This window comes from Acartia tonsa, chromosome 4, assembly GCF_053477335.1.
Source record: "Acartia tonsa isolate MP-2025a chromosome 4, ASM5347733v1, whole genome shotgun sequence".
NCBI lineage: Eukaryota > Metazoa > Arthropoda > Copepoda > Calanoida > Acartiidae > Acartia > Acartia tonsa.
The window spans coordinates 37,869,473-37,892,683 of record NC_137263.1 but is presented as its reverse complement, the minus strand read 5'-3'; the positions used below and the strand labels follow the sequence as shown (position 1 = coordinate 37,892,683).

General features: G+C 39.4%; 3 protein-coding genes across 10 annotated transcripts in view; 1 reads left to right on the top strand and 2 right to left on the bottom strand.

The window, feature by feature from the left end:
* LOC145317055 (protein DOP1A) overlaps positions 1-1,442 on the bottom strand; it is a 40,087-nt gene extending 38,645 nt beyond the window's left edge. For both annotated transcript variants that reach the window (XM_080157933.1, XM_080157934.1), the window contains exons 1-3: positions 1,297-1,442; positions 851-941; positions 555-648 (exon numbers count right to left, since the gene is read on the bottom strand). In XM_080157933.1, coding sequence (XP_080014059.1) covers positions 555-648; positions 851-941; positions 1,297-1,343 — 232 coding nt within the window. In that variant the 5' untranslated portion in view covers positions 1,344-1,442. The remainder of the gene's footprint in view (positions 1-554; positions 649-850; positions 942-1,296) is intronic.
* Positions 1,435-22,737, bottom strand: LOC145317056 (pyruvate dehydrogenase (acetyl-transferring) kinase, mitochondrial-like). 7 transcript variants are annotated; one of them, XR_013878861.1, is made up of 11 exons: positions 22,570-22,737; positions 22,090-22,165; positions 21,537-21,655; positions 7,612-7,708; positions 7,302-7,436; positions 6,677-6,763; positions 4,157-4,264; positions 3,248-3,415; positions 2,646-2,972; positions 1,970-2,409; positions 1,435-1,711 (listed from the first exon to the last, which is right to left on the bottom strand). XR_013878861.1 is itself a non-coding variant. In XM_080157935.1 (10 exons), the coding sequence occupies exons 1-10, from the start codon at positions 22,629-22,631 to the stop codon at positions 2,245-2,247; spliced, it is 1,344 nt and encodes a 447-aa protein (XP_080014061.1). In that variant the 5' UTR covers positions 22,632-22,737; the 3' UTR covers positions 1,435-2,244. The 7 variants fall into 7 exon arrangements, 1 of the variants encoding a protein (XP_080014061.1); XR_013878863.1 differs by having other exon boundaries at positions 1,435-1,694; XR_013878865.1 differs by having other exon boundaries at positions 1,435-1,580.
* LOC145317057 (uncharacterized) lies at positions 18,172-19,623 on the top strand. The gene is made up of 2 exons (XM_080157936.1): positions 18,172-19,251; positions 19,398-19,623. Exon 1 carries the CDS (start codon positions 18,227-18,229, stop codon positions 18,758-18,760), a length of 534 nt encoding a protein of 177 aa, XP_080014062.1. The 5' UTR covers positions 18,172-18,226; the 3' UTR covers positions 18,761-19,251; positions 19,398-19,623.
* Positions 22,738-23,211: the final 474 nt, after the last annotated feature.

Genomic DNA, 23,211 nt, shown 5'->3' with positions numbered 1-23,211 from the left:
TTTTAAAACCAAAAGTAAAACGTGATCTCAGCCCATAAAAGAGTTACAGCTCTAAAATTCAGCACAGCAGTTGCTTTTGTGGAGAACAATATGGAACTGTGAAGAAACGGCGGCGTTCCCCTCGATTTTTTTTTGTCTTTTCTCGCCATGATAGACAATTTTCAATCATCTGAGATAAACTTATTTTCTTCATAAAAATTTCCTTTATATTTTCACTTGACACTTTTTTCAATATTGATATGTTTGAAATATTACAAGTGTTACGTGAAAATATAAGGGAAATTTTTATGAGAAAAAAAGTTTATCTCAGATTATTGAGAACTGTATAATTTGACGGAAAAAGGCAAAGAAAATCAGCGGGAAACGGCGGTTTTCGGCGGGAGCGGCGGTTCCGCCACCGTTTCTTCCCAGTTCCATATTGTTCTCCAAAAAAGCAACTGCTGTGCCGAAGTTTAGAGCTGTAACTCTTTTATGGGCTGAGATCATGCACGTTTTACTTTTGGTTTCAAAAAGTGGCACACCCGCCTCCCCCCTTTCTCGCTAATCAAGTTTACCTGCAGGTAAAGCTGGATGCATGCATTGTGCCAGTCTTTTGCTGATCAGAACTCTTCGAGGGATGATGGGATATTTCATGTGAGCCAACAAAACCTTAATATCACAACAAAACTATTTAGATATTATAATTATTAGGTGAAATGCACTTGCTTCGCATAGCGTTAAGAATAGTCCTCATTTGCTGATAATACGTAGTGTAAACAAAGAAGAATGTGAAATACCATTACATTTTTTTGCAATTTGAATTGAGAGGTTAGTTTCAATATTTTAAGAATTATAATTAAGAATAAAATACCTTGTTGAGCTTTGATAGCGCAGCAATGAGATCTGCCCATTCTGATGTTGATTCGAACCCGCGCAAACATCGATCAATTTGATTCATATACCTGGAGAATTTTTAGAATTCTATAATAAATTAGCGGTTGCGCCCTTTGAATCTAGTGGATCTGTACTTAAAGGGAGGGCAAAAATAACCTAAAACCATTCTTAGGCTTAAATCAAAAAACAATATAGCCTAAAACCATTTCAGGTTGAATGAGAACTCAATAAGTTCAATAGTTATTAAAATCTTAAGCTTCAGACAAAAAAACCTTACTACTTTATCAAATTGGATTACAGAATTATTTATCAAAAATGTTTTTCTGTTTTTTGAAAATAGCATTACGTTAAGAGGGGCATTTAAGACTTTACAATAAAAAAGTAATATTTAATAGTGTTTCTAAAGCTTCAAAATAAACTTACCCTCTATACTTGGAGTCTGATAATAGTTCATTCTCTTCAGAATTCATTTTTTTGTATTATATTTTAGCATGCAATATGCATATCAATAAATATTCTAATCAAGTTGTTTTGAAAAAATCCGCCATCATTCTACCATACATTATATCTGAAAGCATAATCAACTTAAGAGTATAAATTTATGTGTAAATATATCAAGTTATTACAAAGCTACAAGATGTATAATAATATAACTAAAATAAAAAAAAACATCACAATATCCAGATAATGTTATATTATGCTTTTCCCTTTTAGAAAATTATTACTGACATACACATTACATATATATTTTTATACCTAGTGTGTCTAGTTTTTTTTAATGGTTTGTCATTTAATATAAAATGGTTTTTACAGTAAGTATACTTTATTTCTATAGACACTAAATACATTAACAAATAAAATATATTTTGATTCATAAGATTAATAAATTAGCTTAATTAATGTTTTTATATTAGAAATATGACCTATTTTTTAATGACTTAATAATCTTACATTTTTGTTCCTACCACTTTACCCAAAAAACTGTAGAAAATTTTCCGGTACCTATTTCAATTGTGTATACCTATATCAAATGTTTAAAAGGACCTATGTGATTAATAATGTGATGTGAATTTAGAAAATATGTAATAATGTATACCTACATGTTTGTTTAGAGAAATGATATGAATATTTATCATAAAGTTAAAACTACGACGCATACGCTTAGGTGACTTTAAAAAATTTAGGTACTTTTTAATCAAACCTCCACATTGGTTTTAAAGATTAAAAGGGTCACAAATACCATTTCTTAATTAGTAATTGTACCTAGAAATTATTCTTTTGTAATATTTAAGTTTTGGACCCTGGGTGAGGAGGAGGTAGTCTAACAGGTTTATATTTCTTGCTATTGTTCAACTGCTTATAAAATGTGTGTCAGTATCTCTCCTTGTTGTCTGTCCAGTCAGGAACCTGGGTAGAGGTAGCCAGCAGCTTAGAGGATGATACATAGTTGTAAACTGGCAGGTTCTCCTGTGCCATGTGAGATAACCGCTGCAGGTAAACGTATACGTCTGTGCCAAATCCATCAACACTGGCGACCTACGAAAAAAAATCAGTTTATTTAATGATATACCTACCTACTAAATAAGGTAATTTTAGATTTGAAACCATGATATAGAGAAAAATTGAATTTAATATTTCTTTCTAGGATTGGTTTGAATTATGTTCGATTGAGAAAAAAATATCTAAAAATGTAAAAACAAAACGTTGGACTTGGAATGTCGAAAACCTTTTTCTTAAAAGAACAAATTCACTTGAACTTCTAGAAACAATACCTTGATATCTCCTCTGAAATATCTGGCATACAGTCTGGAGAGTGGAAGTCCATATCCCAGCCCATGCATAGGCAGTGTGGAGGCAGATATGCCAGCACCATAGGATCCTCCCCCAATACCCTCGTACGACACCTTGTCGGTCGCTGTCGAATACATGTAGTTGAAGATCTTCCTCTTGGTGCGGCGGGACATGCCGCCACCACGATCAGATATCTTCAGGGTGATGTCTTCGTCTGTTTTGTAGATTCTGAGACGGATGAAGGGTATTGTGTCCAGCTCTTTTCTCAGGGCCCATTCACACGAGGCTCTCATGGCGTTCTTGAATACCTGATATATATCATTTTAAATCATTATTGACTATATTGGGAATTTAACTAATGCAAAAAAGCAAAAAAAACTACATTTGCATATTCTACAAACAGATGTTTAACTTTTAAAAATATTGGAAAGTGATTTATGTTATTCTTGAAAACTAAGACCTTTTCAGCAGAATCCTTATCAGCTAATTTTCAAAATTAGAACAAAAGTATTATCTATTATTTATGTTTTCTTTAAACCTAGCCAGAAAAGCCACTACGAATTGAAGTAACCCTATTCTTTACCTCAAAAAGAATGTGATGTAGATGGGCAGGAACATAGACTGCAGTGACTCTACCCTGGGTCTCCGAGTTCTCGTCAGTTGTGTCCACAGCTCTGCTCTTCAACTCAGGATGGTCAAAGTATTCGTTATCACACAGGAGTGAGGCAGCATTGTAGGCCTGGTCAGCTACCTATATACAAACAAACCATTTCAGAGTGTTACTGGGAAAGTTATAAGTACTGCTCTAAGATATATTAATGGATGTAGGATATGCTTTGATATTATGATAGGGAAAAAAGGCGTCAATTTAGCTTGCTAACATGGAACTCATTTATTCGTCAGTTTGTATTTTCAGCCATAACCAAATGGCGCTATGGGATGTAATCTGCTTTTGAAACAGAACTGAACAGGAAAACAAGATCTACTCTTGCTCAGCTCAGATCAGGTTTCTGTAAACACCTGAACTCATTCAAACACAGATGTGATGAAAACATTCCCGACACATGTCCTGACTGTAATGAAAGCCCTCATGATGTTCAACATTTATTTAACTGCACAGCCAAGCCCACAGAGCTAATACCCCTGGATTTATGGACGCAGCCTATTCTGGCCTCAGAATTTTTAAATTTACCTGACGACGGAATTACCTGAATTCCTAACTGATTTTAAAACTACTAATAATGGAACGGCTCCATCCCGCAGTGGCTAACCAACCAACCAACCAATCTGCTTTTGAATTTTCTGTCCACCAAATAATTTTTCTAATTGATTTGCTTACCTATTATCCCTGCATTTTTATAATCACAATGTCATTTACATAGGTAACGAAAAAATACTTCGCTTGATTGATATAATGTATTTGTTAACAGACAGACCAACAGACAACAATAAATTGATAGCATAGCGTCGCTACAATGTAAAAAATACTCACAAATAGCAGATCACACTGCGGGTCAATGGTGCCTATCAATCCTTCAGAATTATTTCTGATGCCATGCAGAGATTGGAAATGAGATATCAACATGTGAATTGATATTCTATAAATATTGATAACTATAATTTAATATTTGTTTTAAGTCATAATTTTTTAAATAATAATACCCACTAGCTAGGTTTTTGTCAGTTTTTTTTATTCTATGGTGGTATTTGTCTTTTCCTTTCATTTGATCCTGCGCAGCCTAAAACCTGCATATACATGGCACTAAATTAAACTTCTCTAAAAAGCACGACTACTAAGGAGTTTCAATGACCTTAACTAAATCAACTATCGGACCGGCCCTAATTGTAAAAAGCTTGTTTTAATTTAACGAATAATATGATAAGGAATAAACAATTTATAAAAACTCAAACAAATTAGGTACTTTTTCTGTAAACATTTTACGAGATGTTTTGTTTTGATTTAAAATGTACTTTTTATAAAATTTACTTTGACCTTATTTATCTTAATACTCTCCCCTTTTTCTCCTCTCATAGTTTTTGCAAAAAATTCCAACACGGTCTTGTTTTTCAAAAGCAAGCTTGACAATTTTACATTACTCACATTCCATAGAGTTCCCTGCTCTTAAGCGGGAAATAATATTCATTATAAAATTCTACTTTTTAATATCTGGACACTTTAAATAGTACAATATTTACCTACTCTATGATTTATTTTTTACGACTTTCTTAAAAGAAAGATTTTTTAAATGACAAAACTATACTAGGAATTGAGAGGACAAGCAAACAAATGCAAATTAAAAGTTGTGGGGAAGGGGAGGGGGATTAATTTGTCGTTTATTATTCTATAACCTTAACCCTGAAAATGTATAGTTTATACATTTAATAACCCGTTCAAATGTATCAGGCATCTTAATGCGGTAAAATGCATAAAAACTCCAAACAATAGAAAAATAAGGAGCTATGCAATGCAATCATTCTTTGTCCTCTTTTATTCTTTTGTTGTTAGCAGCTGAATAGTACAGAACACTCTAATTGCTTTAATACTTAAGAGAACTCATTATGGTAAGGTCAAAGAAGAAATAAAATAAGGATTTACTTCTTAAGAACGCAATTTAAAGGATAATAATAAATATACTAGATAATAAATAAAATGTAACGTTATTACAAAGCGTTTGGTTAATATATACTTACTGATATTTAATGACTAGAGTTGGCTCGATATAACTATCTCACTATTGGCTAGTTTTCTATGAGTACATATCTATATATTTATCTATTTCTCAATAAATCAATTTTCCTCCCCCGCCATTACTATCTAAAAGAAAGAAGTAAATAGGTATGTAATAATTGAAATGATTTAAAAAGATTTTTTCAATTATATTTGTTTCACATTACCATCACCAAAGGATTAATATGATATAAATTATAGTTTTGATATTTGAAACAGAGTTTTCTTAAAGGGGTAGTTACACGAAATTCATTTGAACTTAATTTAGTGAACCGCATATTTTATCCTTGTTAAATGGTTAAACTACATTTATATGGCATATATTTGAAAAAAGTTAAATTTTCTACCACGTAGTTTTTAAAATATCAAGACTTGAAAATCGTCTTTTTAAATTGCATATATCACAAAAAGACAATTTTCAGGTCTTGATATTTTAAAAACTACGTGGTAGAAAATTGAATTCATTTCAAATATATGCTATTTAAATGTAGTTTACCCCATTAACTAAAAAAAAAATATGCGGTTCACTAAATTAAGTTCAAATGCATTTCGTGAAACTACCCATTTACTTTATTAAAAATTTAAATTTTCTTTTTTATGATTAGAAATTAAATACTTCAATATATTGTAAATAGCAACGTGAAATGAAAAAAAAATGAATTTATTTTTAATAAAGTAAAATAATGAGTCTCATCGTTCTGGCCAATGAGAGTTTATTATGGATTATTGGAGCACTATGAGTTTTAAACATTTATTCCTTGGAAAACTTGAGCTCATTTATAGACATTTATTTCCTATATAGATCTGACATGGATCTTGAAGCAATAAAGTAGGCTGTTTTATAAATGTTAAAAATTTGAAGAATCTGTTAAATAAAAGTTATCGCAAATATACTTAGTAAATACATCTACATATATAAGTTATATCGATGCTCTTTTTACAAATTCAGATTTGGATTCTGCTTAGGTAATGGTATATAATAAAAATTTGGTGGTTTAATCCAAAACGGATTCCAAATGAATTAAAACTCAAGATTTCCACGGAGATATAAGTAAATGGTTGAACAATAAACATTTCCTGTTCAATATACCGTATAGTCACCCAAGAACAGCTGTAACTGGTATCCATAAAATTTCTTTTTTAGTATAACCTTATGTACGATAAGATAATAATCACTTAAAAAGGCTATCGCCATGTCTTGAAGGAAGAGTGATTAAAAACCCATTATCAAACGATATTTTTACTTAAATAATATTCTTTACTAACTTAAATTATAGTTTTCCTGTTGGTATAAAGTCTGTCTAGAAAATATTGAATAGTATCGGTAACTCCATCATGCATTCGCAGATTTTTGTTCACCCGTAACACCGCCTATAATTAAAATAAAAGAGTTAGGTATGTATATTTTTCTATGATTTAAAATATGATTTCATTGGGTTGGGTCGCACGATTTAAGTTCTGGGGTTAAACGGTGAGTGATTACCAACAACTGTACAACATGACTAATAATGTGATAATTTGTAGTTTCTGAAAAACTCACTATTACGTTCCATTCGTAAGGATTGATTAGATTAGAACACAAGAAAAGATAATGCTATGTAAAGAACTTTTTGCCATATAAAAGTGTAACTCATTCTTACACATGAAAAATAGTCATAACAGCATCTACACACGGGGGGGGTTTTTAATGCAACCATCTCGTAATGGCACTTAGAATCTGAACTTCGTTATGAAACTTGGGATGTGTAATCCATGGTAGATCTATTTTTCCTAAATTAAACAAAAAGTTGAAAAAGTAACAGCTGGCGACTTAGCCCTTTAGCTATTTTTTAAGGTATTTCCTCCTCTTTTTTTTCAAAATAAGGGGGGGGTAGTTTTAGTGACAGAGCCTTTTACTTTTTTATGTTACCTGTGCCATGTTAGGAACAGTGTCAATATGTCTAATTCTGATGTTCTGAAGACTGTCTGTAAATTTGGCATGTGTCTCTGGTGAATTTGCTAGCTTCTCATACAGCATCATCTCTTTGAAACTTCTAATGTAATCCTAAAATGTAAAATATATTCAAGGATCTGACTGACAAAATAAGGCATTTTATATACGAGGTTTCTATAAGGCTCAATCAAAAATGTCTTTTTTAAGAAATAAGAACTTGCGATATGATAGCTTTGCGTAGTAACTATTAATACATTCTAATTAAAGGGGGAAAGCAAAATGAGACCTGATAAATCTGTTGTGCTTCTCTCTGTTGTAGAAGGTCAGTTGGCAACAGTTTCAATTCCATGATCATGTTGGCCAATCTTGTGGGAATCTCTTTCCTGAGATATCAAATATATGTCATGCGATTTTCCTTATTTTTTATTTATGACCGTTTTGTGTATTGTAATGTATTATCTAATTAGCTTAATATAATACAAGGGGGGGGGGGGGGGTTAATGTCATGTACGCTAATGTATGTACACTTTCAGGCCACCAAATTTGGAGAAGAACAGAGGCTGCCTGCGGCTCGCTGCGGCGGACATCATAATTTCGCGGTTGCAAATAGCAAATTAAAGATTTTCATTTTTCAGACCGCTTAATTATAATGTCTGCCGGCTCTTTGGAAAACTAAGCTGTCCAGAATTAACATCCAGGTACAGCTTAGTTCTTCAAATTATTAACCTTTCCACCTTTCCCTATTAACAAATAATGTAATTGGGGGGAGGATAGGACAATAGCTTAGGCCGGGTGAAGTTTAGGTTTCCACCAAATTTCCCAAAATATAACTCTATTTGTTTAGGCCTAAACATCAAGACCTTCCAATAATTCCAGACTCCATTAAATGCCCTGAGGCCCCGCCTGGAGACCCTAACCGTACTCCCGTCCTGGCCCCCTGCACCCTTTGGATGACCTCTGGTGAGATTGTGATAAATTTGATCTTCCCTGCATTACAGACCCAGGTAGTTTATTATTGCTAAAGCTGCTCTATAACTAGCCAATCTGTAAGTCCTATTCCATCTTGGGGGATACAGTATCCTTCCCAGACATTGATGTTAATACGGACTGTTAATTCTGGACAGCTGCTGAGGTGCTTTACAACTAAGTGCCACCCACCCATAGGACAAACTTTTTGTCCTCTTATTTAACGAGGTCGCTTGTTAAATAATTCGCCCCTGATCACCCCCCTCCCTTTTTTCCTATCACCTCCCTGTTAGCTTGCGGCCCCTGCCTACCCGCATCATACCAAAGACAACAAAAAGCTGTTGAAGGTTCATCCATTAGCACTTATTTGTTGGAACAAAACAATATCCAAAATACCAAAAAAAAAAATATAAGCTAAAGAGAGGTTATAATTTAAATAAATAAATTAACAATAGCATTCAGTGGTCAATGAAGGAGATTTTCCTCACTAAACCGCCCGGAGCAATTACACGCTCAAGGCATAACACCCTCTATCATCCATCTAACTCACACCCCACCCCTTCTCACACCAAACGTTCACAATCCGACTCTGCGACTTTTGCGAGTCGTCGGCCTAAAACGGTCAGAGTTTTAGCCAAAAAACATAAACTCAACACCCCGTTTGAATTACGCGCCAAAAAACTCCTTAAAACAAAAAAAGCGCTACTTCAACGGCAAAAACCGGTTGACCGCAACTCTAGGCCCGTCGTTTCCTCACGCAGGCCCAGCGTTAGTCGCACCCCCCCAGGCCAAAACAGCCACCACCGTAGCCCATCCCCGTCACCTATCCCAGGATTCCCTACACCCCCTGCAGCTCCCCAACTACTTGCAGCCCCCCACTTACCCTCCTCACCTGTTGATCCACTGGTAACTTTTCCCGTTATACATCCGTATAACGGCCTTTCACCACAAACCCCCACAACCCCTACAGATACTAAAGAGTTTGAGCTAGCCCCACAGCAACTAGATTGGGATAATTATTCCCCCATACCATCCTTCCAAAAATCAGCTTCAATTCTTGAAGAAGCTTTGGAACAACTCTATTCTGAAGATTTACAGAAAGAGGTTCAGGACGAGGTTTTTTATAACCCTGAACAGTTCCCATTACACGACCACCTCCCAGGCTCTGCTTATAACACTTCCACATCGACACACAATATTAGTGTCGATCTATCTGCGCTTGTTACAGCACAAACCCCAACCATGACTGATGAGGCAACCAAACTCATCATCGAATGCGATGAGTGCATGATGATAGACGAAGACTGTCAGGGCATCATAAATAACCCTGACAGGTTTAGCATTGAAAAGCTAGACAATAGTCTATCATTGTTGGAAGAAAAAGCCTCGTCAATTCGCCACATCATAGCTTTCTTTCGCAACAGCCCAGACCCAAGGGTCACCGAAGCTGACATGAACAAAGCGTTACAGCTACGTATAGCCATGCGCTCAAAAATCGAGTTCATTCATGACCATCGTACATCACGTTTGAAAGCTCAACCGATTACGACGACTGCTGCTCCAGCAGTACCTCTCTCTACTTGCTCTGACGACTCGACTACCACTTCAGCAGTCGGATCCGAGGCAGGTACCTTACCATGTGATGGCCAAGTAATTGTGCCTCCAGCAGTTACGACTCAGGCCACAGCTGTTCCTGCTGCAACTATGCTCCAGCAAACAGCTCCCATCCCCAACCGCATAAACCCTACGACATACGCGGTAAAACAAGCAAGGGTAAAACAAAAAAGGGACCCCATGCTTGTGGAGCTTGATGACCTCTGCGAAAAGTTCGGCGATCTTAAAGCAACCGAAGTTAAGCAGTTAGGTCAATTCAATAAGCTCAATGCTCAATTTAAAGAGCTACTTGATAAGGCACAGCGCACCTTACATAAAGCCAAAACCTTGTGTGAGGACGCAATGCTTACGGACATGGAGCAAGATGCAACAGCATTAGATGCCCAGTCCACCACGCTTGAAACGGAAATATCCAGCTTGGAATCTTACGTTGAACGCTTGAGGGATCGTTTCGGAGTACCTATCTCAGGGCACTCCTTCAATCAGCGCTCTTCCAACATCCCTATCCCTCACTTCTCCGGGGCCAAGACAGATAAACTTGACCTCTTTACATTTCAAAAGAAGTTCCAGATTTATATCGACTCAATGCCGTCTATAGCAGAAGTCGAAGCATTGGAAATCCTGAAAGAAAAGTGTCTTCAGGGCAATGCGCAGATGTTGTGCTCGGCCGAAAAATCTATTAAGGCTTGCATGAAGCAGCTGTCGTTCCACTATGGCAGCAAAACCAGCATCATAGCCAAACGTAAGGCTAAAATCATGGAACTGGGACCATGCCCTAAATACAACTGGGAACAGCAGATCACATGGATGGTAAAACTCCGTTCACTACTTGCTGACACCCAAGAATTTGCAAAAGAAAATGACGCAGAGCAAGCCTTGTATCACGGCAAAACGGACATCGCCAACTCTGTACTGAACCTTCTTGAAGGAGACTACTTTAAGGAAATGTCTAAAAAATTCCTGCTTAGCGCAGATGAAAATGGGGAGGAAGATGGCCAGTACTGCTATGAGCAACTTCTCCTCTTCTTGGATTGCGAGCTACGTCAGCTCCAATACCAACTTAACCAGCATGAAGGGGCATCCCTCCATACTGGTACCGCATCCTCTGGTGGCAACAACGCCAACTCGAACAGCGGTAACTTCGGCCAAAGACAGTCCAACCAGACTGGTAGCAACCCCGGTCAAAAAAACTCGAACCGGAGTAAACCAGCTTCTCAAACTTACACGGCCTCCACTTTCTCGGCCTCGGAGGACCCAAAACAACGCCCTAAAGGCAAGGCCTCTGATAAGTCCGCTAAGACGCCCACTCCACTCTTAGCATACACAGGCGCTGCTTCTAAGCCTGTACCAACTGATTGCGCGCTTTGTCAGAACAAACACACATATTTGTTCCAATGCCAGGTGTACATCAATACACCACATAAGGAGAAACGCCAACTCCATGGCAAGACAAAAGCCTGTCACAGGTGCCTCAGAATGGACGCCAGCGTCAATTTCGACAATATTGACGAATGGTGGAATAACCACAAAAACGACTGTCGCACCACCTTTTACTGTCAAGCTGACAATTGCCAGTACGCGTCCGCTCATCGCTAAAAAAGCATATCCTCGCCTGCTCTATTCATGTCGAGCAGAATAAAAAGAGGTTAGGCGATTTCCGCAAGTCATTGCCAAAGGATGTTCCTATAACATCTGGCAACCTTCTGTTCATGGATAATATCACCATGAATCTCCAAACCTCTGACACCACACCTGACGTTTCCGACCCCAACACCTTCCCTGATGTTGCTGCTCCTGGCATTTTCATGTGCCAAAACGTCCCTGATCTTTCCGGCAATCCGCTGTTTGTCTTTTACGACAGCGGTTGTGACACAGACGCAGTTTCAGCCTCTGCAGCGGCTCGACTAAATGCCACAGAACACCGCCCTGGACCCACCCTCATGAACGTAGCAGGTGGTAAAGTCGTCCATCTTCCCTATGGCAGTGACAAGTTCACACTGCCATTAGTCGACAGTGCCATGTCCGCAACTATAATTGCTGCGAAAATGGACACACTGACGGCCCCATTTCCTCGTTGGGAACTCACAGATCCTTATGGTGACCTCGCAAATCACTACAAAGGCCACGAGCTTCTCCCTACTGTACCAGATGTCATTGGCGGAGGCCAAGTCGACATAATCTTGGGGATCAAGTACAACTACTTGTTCCCAATGCGTATCTGCTCACTGCCCTGTGGCTTATCCTTATACAGAAGCCCACTCAAGGGCATTGATGGCCACACAGGCGTACTCGGTGGTCCCCACAAGGCTTGGGCCAAAGCAGCCGAGACTGTAAACTTTGTTGGTGCTGCTCTCTTTTTCACCAACGAGTTGTCTGCTTACCGCTATACCACTGAAACACTTCTGAACAGTGGTAGGAATTGGTGTGCGGATTCCTTAACCGACACCTTTCCATACCTCCATCCAATCACTGTTGAGGAAAAAACAGAGGAGGACACTTCGCTGGATGTTCATACATACAGCTCCGATATTCAACACGTCAAACGACATGAACGGAAGTATCTTGAGAGTGAAGACATAGGCACTCAAGCACCTTACCGTTGCATAGCATGCCGTGGATGCAATGATTGCAAAAACGGAGACATTCTGGATGCAACTTCTCTCAGAGAAGAGGCCGAACAACTCCTAATAAAAAAGTCCGTCAAATTCCTACCTGACGAACGCCGGATCGTAGCATCTCTTCCCTTCATTGCTGATCCGGTCAAGGAGTTACAACCAAACAAAAATAGGGCCCTCAAGTTCTGGAATCGCAGCTACGAAAACTGCAGAAAGATCCAGAGGCCAAACTGCAAGTTATGGCATCACATGACAAGTTGGCACTAAACGGCTATTCATGTGATATTGATGACCTGTCCCCTGAGGAACGAGCCTTAGTAGACAATCTGCCAGGAGAATACTACCTCCCTTGGCGCTTCGTCACTAAAGAAAATTCTCTCTCCACTCCAGTTAGAGTTGTCTTTGATGCGTCTGCAACTACCTCCTCAGGTAAAAGTCTGAACGATGTCCTAGCAAAGGGCACAAACAGGCTCGAAAAAATCTTAGCTCTGGACATCAACTTCAGAGCAGGACCACATGCTTTCGCATGCGACATACGGATGGCGTACAACCAGATCAAGTTGGATCCATCTGATTTCTGCTGGCACAAGTACTTGTGGGTTGATAGCCTTACCCCTGGTGGCACTGTCAGAACGCGCATCATGCGTACCATCATTTATGGGGTCAAACCTTCTGGCAATCAAACTGCAGAAGGCCTTGAACAGGTAGCTCAGTATGTCATGGACAACCACCCTGAACATACCGCAGGTGCCCAGGTTCTCAGAACCAAAACTTATGTTGATGATACTTCTGATTCAACAGACTCCGCAACTGAACTAGACAAACTCATTGCGGGAGTCAAATTTACTCTTGACTTGGCAGGCATGAGCGTCAAAAGCTTTGTCAAATCTTCATCTGTACCTGAAGACACCGTGTCCAATGACGGCACACATGTTAGCTACCTCGGCTATCGCTGGGCCCCACTAGCTGACACTCTCAGCTTGGATGTCAAACCCCTGTCGTTTGGCAAAACAAAACGAGGGAAAAGACCCCCGCCAGTAGAAAGCAGTCTTGAAGAGGCTCTTCTACTCAGTTTCACGAAAAGAACCATCCTGTCGCAAGTTGCCTCAAACTTCGACCTTCTCGGATTCTGCACCCCCGTGACTGCTAAATTCAAAGCAGACTATCACGATCTCCTCTCTTACGCTACTGGTTGGGACGATGGGCTCCCAACCAAACTGCTTCCAACATGGGTGACCAACATTGAAACGATGCAACAACTCGCGTCAGTTTCCTGTCCACGGTCGGTAATCCCGGCAAACTCCCAACCCAAAGTTGATCTGCTAGTATCCGTTGATGCTAGCCAAAACATGGCAATCGTGTGTGTGCATGTTAGGTCAATATCTCTCTCGGGGGAGGTCACTGTCCGATTGGCCGCTGCCAAGTCAAAGATCGTGACTGGCAGCACTATCCCTCGAGCAGAGCTAAGGGCAGCCGTTGTAGGCACCATTCTTGCAACAACCGTTGCCAAGAATCTCAAAGACAAGGTTGACAAAGTCACCTATTTCACAGACTCTACTGTTGTGTTGTCGTGGCTTCACCAAGACGCACGTCCTCTTTCTCTGGGCGTACGTAGCTGCGTCATCGAAATTCGACGGTTCTCATCCCCGGATCAATGGCGTCATGTTGAGTCAGAAAACAACATCGCGGATCTCGGCACCCAGTTCCTTGCAACTATTAAGGACATCGACGCCAAATCTGAATGGCAAAATGGCAAACCCTGGATGTATCTTGATTACCAGGACATGCCAGCCCAATCCTTCCAAGATCTTAAACTAACAATGGAAGCAAAACAGGCCGCTGCCCAAGAGGTCAAAATCCTCCATGGTGATACGAAATCACCCCAAGAAAGAACGGCAGAGATAACCAAGTTCTCGAGTTATCTCTACGACCCGTGTAAACGGTCATGGCCAAAATCTCTCCGGGTCATGGCCATCGTTCGAAAATTCTGCTTTTGACTTTAAATCATACTGTCACAACAGGGCATCACTTCCACAACCCACTCCTCGGGTTGTCCAACTCTTGGACGAGGAAGTTCAGAAGGCGGAGAAATACTACTTTAGGCTCGCCACTAAAGAAGTGCTTAAATTCTCCAACTCTAAGGCCCACGGCAACAATGTCATCACTGACGACGGCATTATCAAATACAATGGTCGTATTGTCGAGGGCACCAGCATTGAAGACGTTGACAATATCATGCCTGATTTGTCTCCCCTCCACTTTGTTAGACCAATAGTTGATCGGTATAGCTTGATAGCATACTCCATTATGCTATACGCCCACCAAGAGCTTGCACTACACAGGAATGTAAATGCAACACTCTTAGAATCTAGGCACATCGCCTATATCCTCCATGGCAGAGATCTCTCCAAAGAGATTAGAGCGGCTTGCCCACATTGTCGTAGGTTCAAGGCCAAGCTTCTAGAAGCTGAAATGGGACCAATCCACCAAAACAGATTGACCATTGCTCCCCCGTTCTACTACTGCCAACTTGACCTGATGGGTCCGTTCTTGGCTCACTGTGAACACAACCACAGGTCCACAGTCAAGGTTTGGGGTCTAGTCTGTAGAGACCCAGCCTCATCCGCAACAGCATGTTATGCTATGACTAAGTATAATACAGACGCCTTTCTCCAAGCATTCCAACGATTCGTTCATCGTTATTGCTACCCTAAAAAGGTCTTCATCGACCCAGGAGCACAGCTCATAAAAGGCGTAGCAAAATCGGAGTTTTCCATGGCTGACATCACTAAAACGCTCAATGGAAAAAGTTGCAGCATAGAGTACGAGGTCGGTCCCACTGCTGCTCACAACTATCAAGGTTGTGTGGAACGCTCAATCAAAGAAATCAAAACCTTGTTCCATGCAACATTTAACGGTCTCAAACTGGATGTCATGTCATTTGAGACTGCCTTTTCATATATAGCAAATGAGATCAACAACATGCCGATCTGCACGGTATCCAGAACGGAGGATGTAGGTCACGCAGACCTTATCACGCCTAACCGTCTGATACACGGCAGAAATAACAGGCGTGCCCCCACTGGACCAATGAGGGTAGAACAACCCTCCCGCCTTTTGGAACAGATGGAACGCCTCTACCAATCATGGTGGCAGATCTGGCTATATGAACGCCTTCCAGACTACATCCCAAGACCAAAGAAATTTGGCAAGACAGGTCCACAACCAAAAGAGATGGATATCGTTGTTTTCCTCCGGTCCCCAGATGAGCTGATTGGCGATCAACTCTGGCGTCTTGGTCAGGTCCTACACCTCATCACTTCTGATGATGGTATTGTCCGTCAGGTAGTTATCCGTTGGCGGAAACACTGGAAGGAAGAATTTCATGAGACCAGAAGGAGTGTCCGGCACATCGCCATCCTGTTCTCCGAGGACGAGCTCTCACTAGTTGACCAAATCAGGTCCGCGGCCTCCAAGTGTGACGAGTCGTACGCTTCGGCGCAAAAAAACTAATAAAACTGTTCCTGAAACGGGTTAACTCAATGCGTTGCAAATGAGTCACACCCGTTGAAACTTTGGCTGAACCTGCCATAGGCTGAATTTGCCGAAGATAACAATTAAACCTTACGGACACGCATTACGATGTTGTGCGTCTCCGATTTCAAATCCCCGACTAATAAAGGCTGTAGTTGCCGAAAAAATATAATTTAACCGACACGCATTACGATGTTATGCATGTCCAAAATTCAACTCTACTATAATAAAGGCTGTAAGTGCCGAAGATATAAAAAACCTACCTATTAAATAAAGGCTGAATTGGCCCACCTCCCTGAATACGGCTGTAATTGCCTTACAAACCAACAATTAATATTAATAATGTTATTATTAAATATTAAATTACAACAAAAGAAAAATCCTACTTATAGGTTCACACACCTGTTAATAACTTTAATAATCTTTTTATTAAATGTTAAATTCCAACAAGTAAATGCTGTTCAATGTCCTTAATAATTTTATTATTAAATGATGAATTGCCTCTAGAAGTTTAACCCACCTACGAGGATGATGGTTCTACATCAATAACCGATAAATTGATTCCAGCCGAAGAAAACCTGGATTAGTGTTATCAAATATTAAATTTAAACGTTCTTATATAATAATCATTATTTGCCAATCTTCCTTTAGCTTTACGAATATTATAAACCATTGTAAACAATACACCCCATAAAAGCCTTCTTTTTCTCTTTTATAAACAAAATCTTTTTTTATTCCAGGATGGATTCCAACATTTCCGCCATCTCCAACAACGGCCCCGTTCCCAGCGCCCCTCTAACCAAACCGCTAGCTGTTGTTGAAAAAGACCTAAAGGAGAAGAGAAAGGAGCTGCTAAATCGACTACACCCAGGCTCCGTTACCCGAATTGAACCCGCTCTGTTCCAGAATGTCAACAACCCGGATATACGGGAGATGCTTGAAGCTGAAAATACATTATTGGAAGCTATCTTGTGCGCTCAAGAAAATATCAAAACTCTTGAAGAAAAAATTAACCAGGAACTGCACAAGATAGACGTCACCGACAACCGGGGTGGAAACTTCCTACCTAGCGAAGAAGAATACGTTCAAATCCCGGCTTGGACTCTAAAAGGCACCCACTGTTCAAGTACCCGCCAGGTCAGGGAAGAGGCTCAGAAGCAAACCCGCCTCGAGATATTATACAAACAAAAATTTCCCGAGGAGCCTAACCCCCCCCCGTGTAACATGGACAGTGAATTGACAAAGAGTATTGATAATCTCTATCAAACATTCCATGCTAGTCCAATGCCCACCTTTTTCGACAGATGGCACCAACTTGATCTGATACATGAGCTGCTTGGAAAGGATGATGTATCCGCCCCCAGATTCCAAAAAATGTACTCCCTTTACATACAGGCGGAATACCTCAGAGGCAAGGAAGCAGCGATGGAAACCACACTCGCCCGTTTAGAGTTCCACCGTGAACAGAAGTTTTATGAATACAGAAAAAAGACTTCTGACAACATGCAAAATTCCATCAGCCAGATTCCAAAGCATAATAGTAAAATGCTCTACTGCAGAAATCAAGCATGCCCTGACTGTAAGCATACCACCAAACCTTCTTTGAAAACCCACGGTCTCCAGAATTCTGGTTCAAGAAGGAAAAAACAAAAAGTTTCCCAGGTCAAACAGCAGGAACCCTCCACCTCAAGACAGCGCTCACGCTCCCGCTCGTCTCCAAAACGGCGCTTGCCATCTAGGCGCCGTTATTCTACACGACACTATTCCCCAAAACGCCGTTCTTATTCTAGAAGGCGTTCTCCCCCGAGACAACGTTCACCCACACGACGACGGTCACCATCACCTGCTGTACGTCAAGACTACCGCCGACCAGCAGACTATGATGATAGATATGCACACAATCATGTCAACACACCACAGGGTAGATACGTCCGTCACTTCCAAAGTGAGAGTCATCACGATAACACCTATGACCCCTCACGCCAGGACGGTTACGGCTATATACCTGTAACAGACCGTCTCTATTAAGTCTCTATTAAAATTTTCTATTAAAGAAAAAATGTGTCGATAAATAAAATTATTATTTTTTTCATCCTGTTTGTGCCGCTACAAGTTTCGTTTTTATCAATTTTATCAAATTCTTATCTAATTTCAGATAAAACCCAAATCACAATGAGTGTGCCATTCGACTTGCTGGCTAAAATTGGCAAGCCCTATGACCATCACAAATACATCCTGTATGAAGTTAGAGACATCAAAGGTATGCTTGAGTCCATCCGGCGTGGTATTCATGACCACACCCGGCTGTTCCTGAAGGATGTGGTAAACCGCCGTTACCTGGACGGTTTTGCCAAGCAAATCGAGTATCTCGAGGAAGAGATCGATTCGTGGAGGATGTGGGCATTTAGTATGCCCCCAGAATTGGCCAGGCGCGAAGTCAGCATCCTTCGCAATGAAGTGCTTCATCTTGCGACAAAAATGGGCCCGGCCGTTGAAGCCCAGCATTTTGCCCTCTTCCCCGTCTGGAGCCCCCCCAAAACTACAACCCCCTGGCGCCAAATTTCGCTAACTAAAGTTAGAAAATTTAAAAAAGCCTCCCAGCGTGCCCGGAAGCAAGCCCGTGAGGCCAACGCGGGACTCTCAGCCGCCAAAAAAGAACTGGAGACTATGGATCTTTGTCTCCAATTCCAAAAATTAAAATTGTAAACAAAACAAAAAAAAAAAAAAAAAAATCATTTTTTCCAATGTGTTTCTTTTTCCCTTTCTTCCATTTTTTATTTAAATCCAAAACCAATATGTCTTTCAGACAAGACATAAAATAAAAAAAATGTGATGACCAGCCACTCCATACGCCACTCCGAATGCCACTTCCATTTTTTTTAAAGGTCCAGCGGTGACGGCTTCGGGGGTGTATTGTCATGTATTCTTTTTTCTCCACTTTATATTGTACATTGCAGTGATCAGCCCGCAGCCCTATGTTCTTCTTTTTCTTGCCGGGAGTGTCATGTACGCTAATGTATGTACACTTTCAGGCCACCAAATTTGGAGAAGAACAGAGGCTGCCTGCGGCTCGCTGCGGCGGACATCATAATTTCGCGGTTGCAAATAGCAAATTAAAGATTTTCATTTTTCAGACCGCTTAATTATAATGTCTGCCGGCTCTTTGGAAAACTAAGCTGTCCAGAATTAACATCCAGGTACAGCTTAGTTCTTCAAATTATTAACCTTTCCACCTTTCCCTATTAACAAATAATGTAATTGGGGGGAGGATAGGACAATAGCTTAGGCCGGGTGAAGTTTAGGTTTCCACCAAATTTCCCAAAATATAACTCTATTTGTTTAGGCCTAAACATCAAGACCTTCCAATAATTCCAGACTCCATTAAATGCCCTGAGGCCCCGCCTGGAGACCCTAACCGTACTCCCGTCCTGGCCCCCTGCACCCTTTGGATAACCTCTGGTGAGATTGTGATAAATTTGATCTTCCCTGCATTACAGACCCAGGTAGTTTATTATTGCTAAAGCTGCTCTATAACTAGCCAATCTGTAAGTCCTATTCCATCTTGGGGGATACAGTATCCTTCCCAGACAGTTAATGCAACCATCTCGTAATCGGTGAGCAAATGGCACTTAGAATTCGAATTTCGATCTGAAATTTTGAATGAGTAATCCTTGATAGGTCTATTTTCCCTAAATCGAACAAAAAGTTGGAAAAGTAACGGCTGGCAGCTCAGCCGTTTAGCCGTTTTTTGCCTATTTTTAGGGCAAATTCATCATTAATTACGTAGGAATCAACTTTTAAAAACATATTTTTGGTTTAATTTATGTTAAATGATAACAATAACCATTTTTTTAAATTTTTAGTACCAGCTGCTAAACGGCTAGAACCGGCTGATAACGGCTGGGAGTATAAAGGGTAGATAGGGCTTGTGACATGTCTAGGGGTAGGTTTCTATGGGTGCTGAGCTCAAAAATACTACTAAAAATAGTGACGGCCAATCCATATGGCAGCTGGGTAACAGCTGTAGCTCAGCTGCGAGCGGCCAAGAGTAGAATGAGTAGATAGGGCTTGTGACGTGTCTAGGGGTAGGTTTTTATGGGTGCTGAGCTCAAAAATGCTACCAAAAATAGTGGAGGCCCATCCACATGGCAGCTGGGTAATGGACGCAGCTCAGCTGGGTAACGGCCGCAGCTCAGACGAGATAGGCCAAGAGTAGAATGAGTACATGAGGCATGTGACATGTCCAGGATTAGATTTTTATGGGTGCTGAACTCAAAAATGCTTCTAAAAATAGTGGCGGCTCATCCATATGGCAGCTGGGTAACAGCTACAGCCCACAAGCCCTATCTACTCATTCTACTCTTAGCCTCTCCCAGCTGAGCTGCAGCCGTTACCCAGCTGCCATATGGATGGGTCGCCACTATTTTTGGGAGCATTTTTAAGCTCAGTACCCATAAAAACTTACCCCAAGACATGTCACAAGCCCTATGTACTCATTTTACTCTTGGCCGCTCCCATCTGAGCTGCAGCTGTTGCTCAGATGCCATATAGATTGGCCGCCACTATTTTTGAGCTAAGCACCCATAAAACCTACCCCTAGACTCGTCATAAGCCCTATCTACTCATTCTACTCTTGGCCTCTCACAGCTGAGCTGCGGCCGTTACCCAGCTGCCATATGGATGGGCCACCACTATTTTTGGTAGAATTTTTGAGCTCAGCACCCATAAAAACCTACCCCTAGACACGTCATAAGCCCCATCTACTCATTCTACTCTTGACCGCTCGTAGCTGAGCAGCAGCTGTTACCCAGCTGCCATATGTATTGGCCGTTACTATTTTTGGTACCATTTTTGAGCTCAGCACCCATAAAAACCTACCCCTAGACACGTCACAAGCCATATCTACTCATTCTACTCTTGGCCGCTCGCAGCTGAGCAGCAGCTATTACTCAACTGCCACATGGATTGGCCATCACCATTTTTGGTAATATTTTTGAGCTCAGCACCCATAAAAACCTAACCCTGGACATGTCACATGCCCTATGTACTAATTCTACTCTTGGCCTCTCCCAGCTGAGCTGCCGCCGTTACCCAGCTGCCACATGGATGGGCCGCCACTATTTTTGGTGGCGGCCCATATAAAGTTCACTACTCTAAGTACCTTAACTCTTTAAATACAATTCGTAGAACTATCCCTTTCAGCTCGAAATTCGAATTCTAAGTGTCATTTGCTCACTGATTACGAGATAGTTGCATTAACCCCCCCCCCCCCCCCCTCCCCTTACTTCAAGACCAGAAAAAATAGGGGAAGTATAAAACCAAAGAATATAATGACTTTCAATTGGTATTTATATGAAAATATCAGATCTACTTTTTTGACTAGGAATTGTTGACGATTGTAGAAGGAAGGATATCTAAGTATGAAACAAAGGCTAGGAAATACAAGTCAATGACAACAGTGACAAAAACTCTAAATTATAACCTGAGAAAGAGAAAGGAATCTTCAGTTCCCGCGGATCTTCCATGATCCAGCAAATGTTTGATGGAGATTGGAGCTGGATTATACTTCGAATACACATCAAGAAAGTGGAGAGTTTCACTATTTTAAAAATCCTTTTTTGTCTTACGAAAAAATTACAAGTAATTTATATTAATTTTAATTTATATGCTTTTAAATTTTAAGGGACTTCCCTACTTAATCCTAATCCAGTTTAATATATTCCGGATTAATCTGGATTCCTCTAAAGGCAATGTCATATTGGGTATTGCTGTTATCTTTCCACAGTTAGAAAGTTAGGGGGAAGCGTCGATAGTACACTTCACGTAAAATAAGGGAATTATCAAGAAACTAGAAATATCCAGATCTGCATGGTTTTAACTTGAATCTTCTAGTTCAAATAATTAAAATAAACAAAGTATGAACATAAAACAAGAGTTATAATTTAAGGTCAAAATTTGTAAATATCAATTTATAAAATAAATATTATAAAAATTCAATTATAGACTGAAAAAAAGCTTAAAAAGTAAATTTTCCTGTCTAGCAAATCTTGATTTCCATTTCCACTGTAGTATTGATATTTTCCACTATGGAACAGGCGACTTACACATAATCTAGAAATATCATATGGGCATAAGTCAATTTAATAAATTAGAAGAAAAAACATGTTAAATTGTAGTTAGAATATAGTCATTAGACATAATTTTTAAAAAATTGGAAGTTTCAAAGGTTTTAAAATCAACAAGAAATCAATTTAAAGGGTAAAACTTAACTTAATTTGCTTATAAAATTCAACGGACAACAAATAATGATGTAATAAGTAATGTTTTTAGAAAAAAAATATAAGAATATTACAAAATAATAAATCAGTAACAATATTCTCACAATTTTTTCTGAAGATTTCGTGAATATGTACAATAAAATAATATGTAGGATGGCAACTTTGTAATTAACTATAAATCATATAAAGACAACATGTATTTAATTACTGTATTAATTTTATAAATACTATACTAACCTATTTTGATTAACAACACCTAGCCCGCATCTCAATTTAGTAAATAAATTCATTGCTCTCATTTTCTCACAATTTTTATATAACAATGTAAAACTAATAAAACTCAATCACTTAAAATACAAGATTCATTCTAAATCTAAAAAATATGAATAAAAATATAAAGATAAACGATTCTTATGATATTTATTTATATTTTTGATAAAAATAACGCGTATGTTATCGTATGTGTTAGTAACGTATGACGTATTTTTGTTTTTGATGTTTTTGATGATGGAAACTTGAAGATGTCGAAAATTCAGCTTCGGGCCCAGTTCATTTTCAAAATTATAATGGAAAGTTTTATTTTTCATAAATATAAAATATTTATACAAATCAAATAAACATAATAATCTGATCAAATTATAAAGATAATGTAGAAACAATATTAATTAGTTATTTTCAACTATTAATTAGATTACTTGAAAACGAACACTGACCTAAGTCGCAATATGAAATAAAAACAGAATTTAGCAGACAGATAATTCTCAACTCCCATTGGTCGAAACTGAAATAGGCGCTTCCTATTGGTTGATAATGTTTTTGTCTGAATGTCGTATTTGTAAGTTTTCAAATAAGATTTTAAAATAATTTGGAAATTGCGAA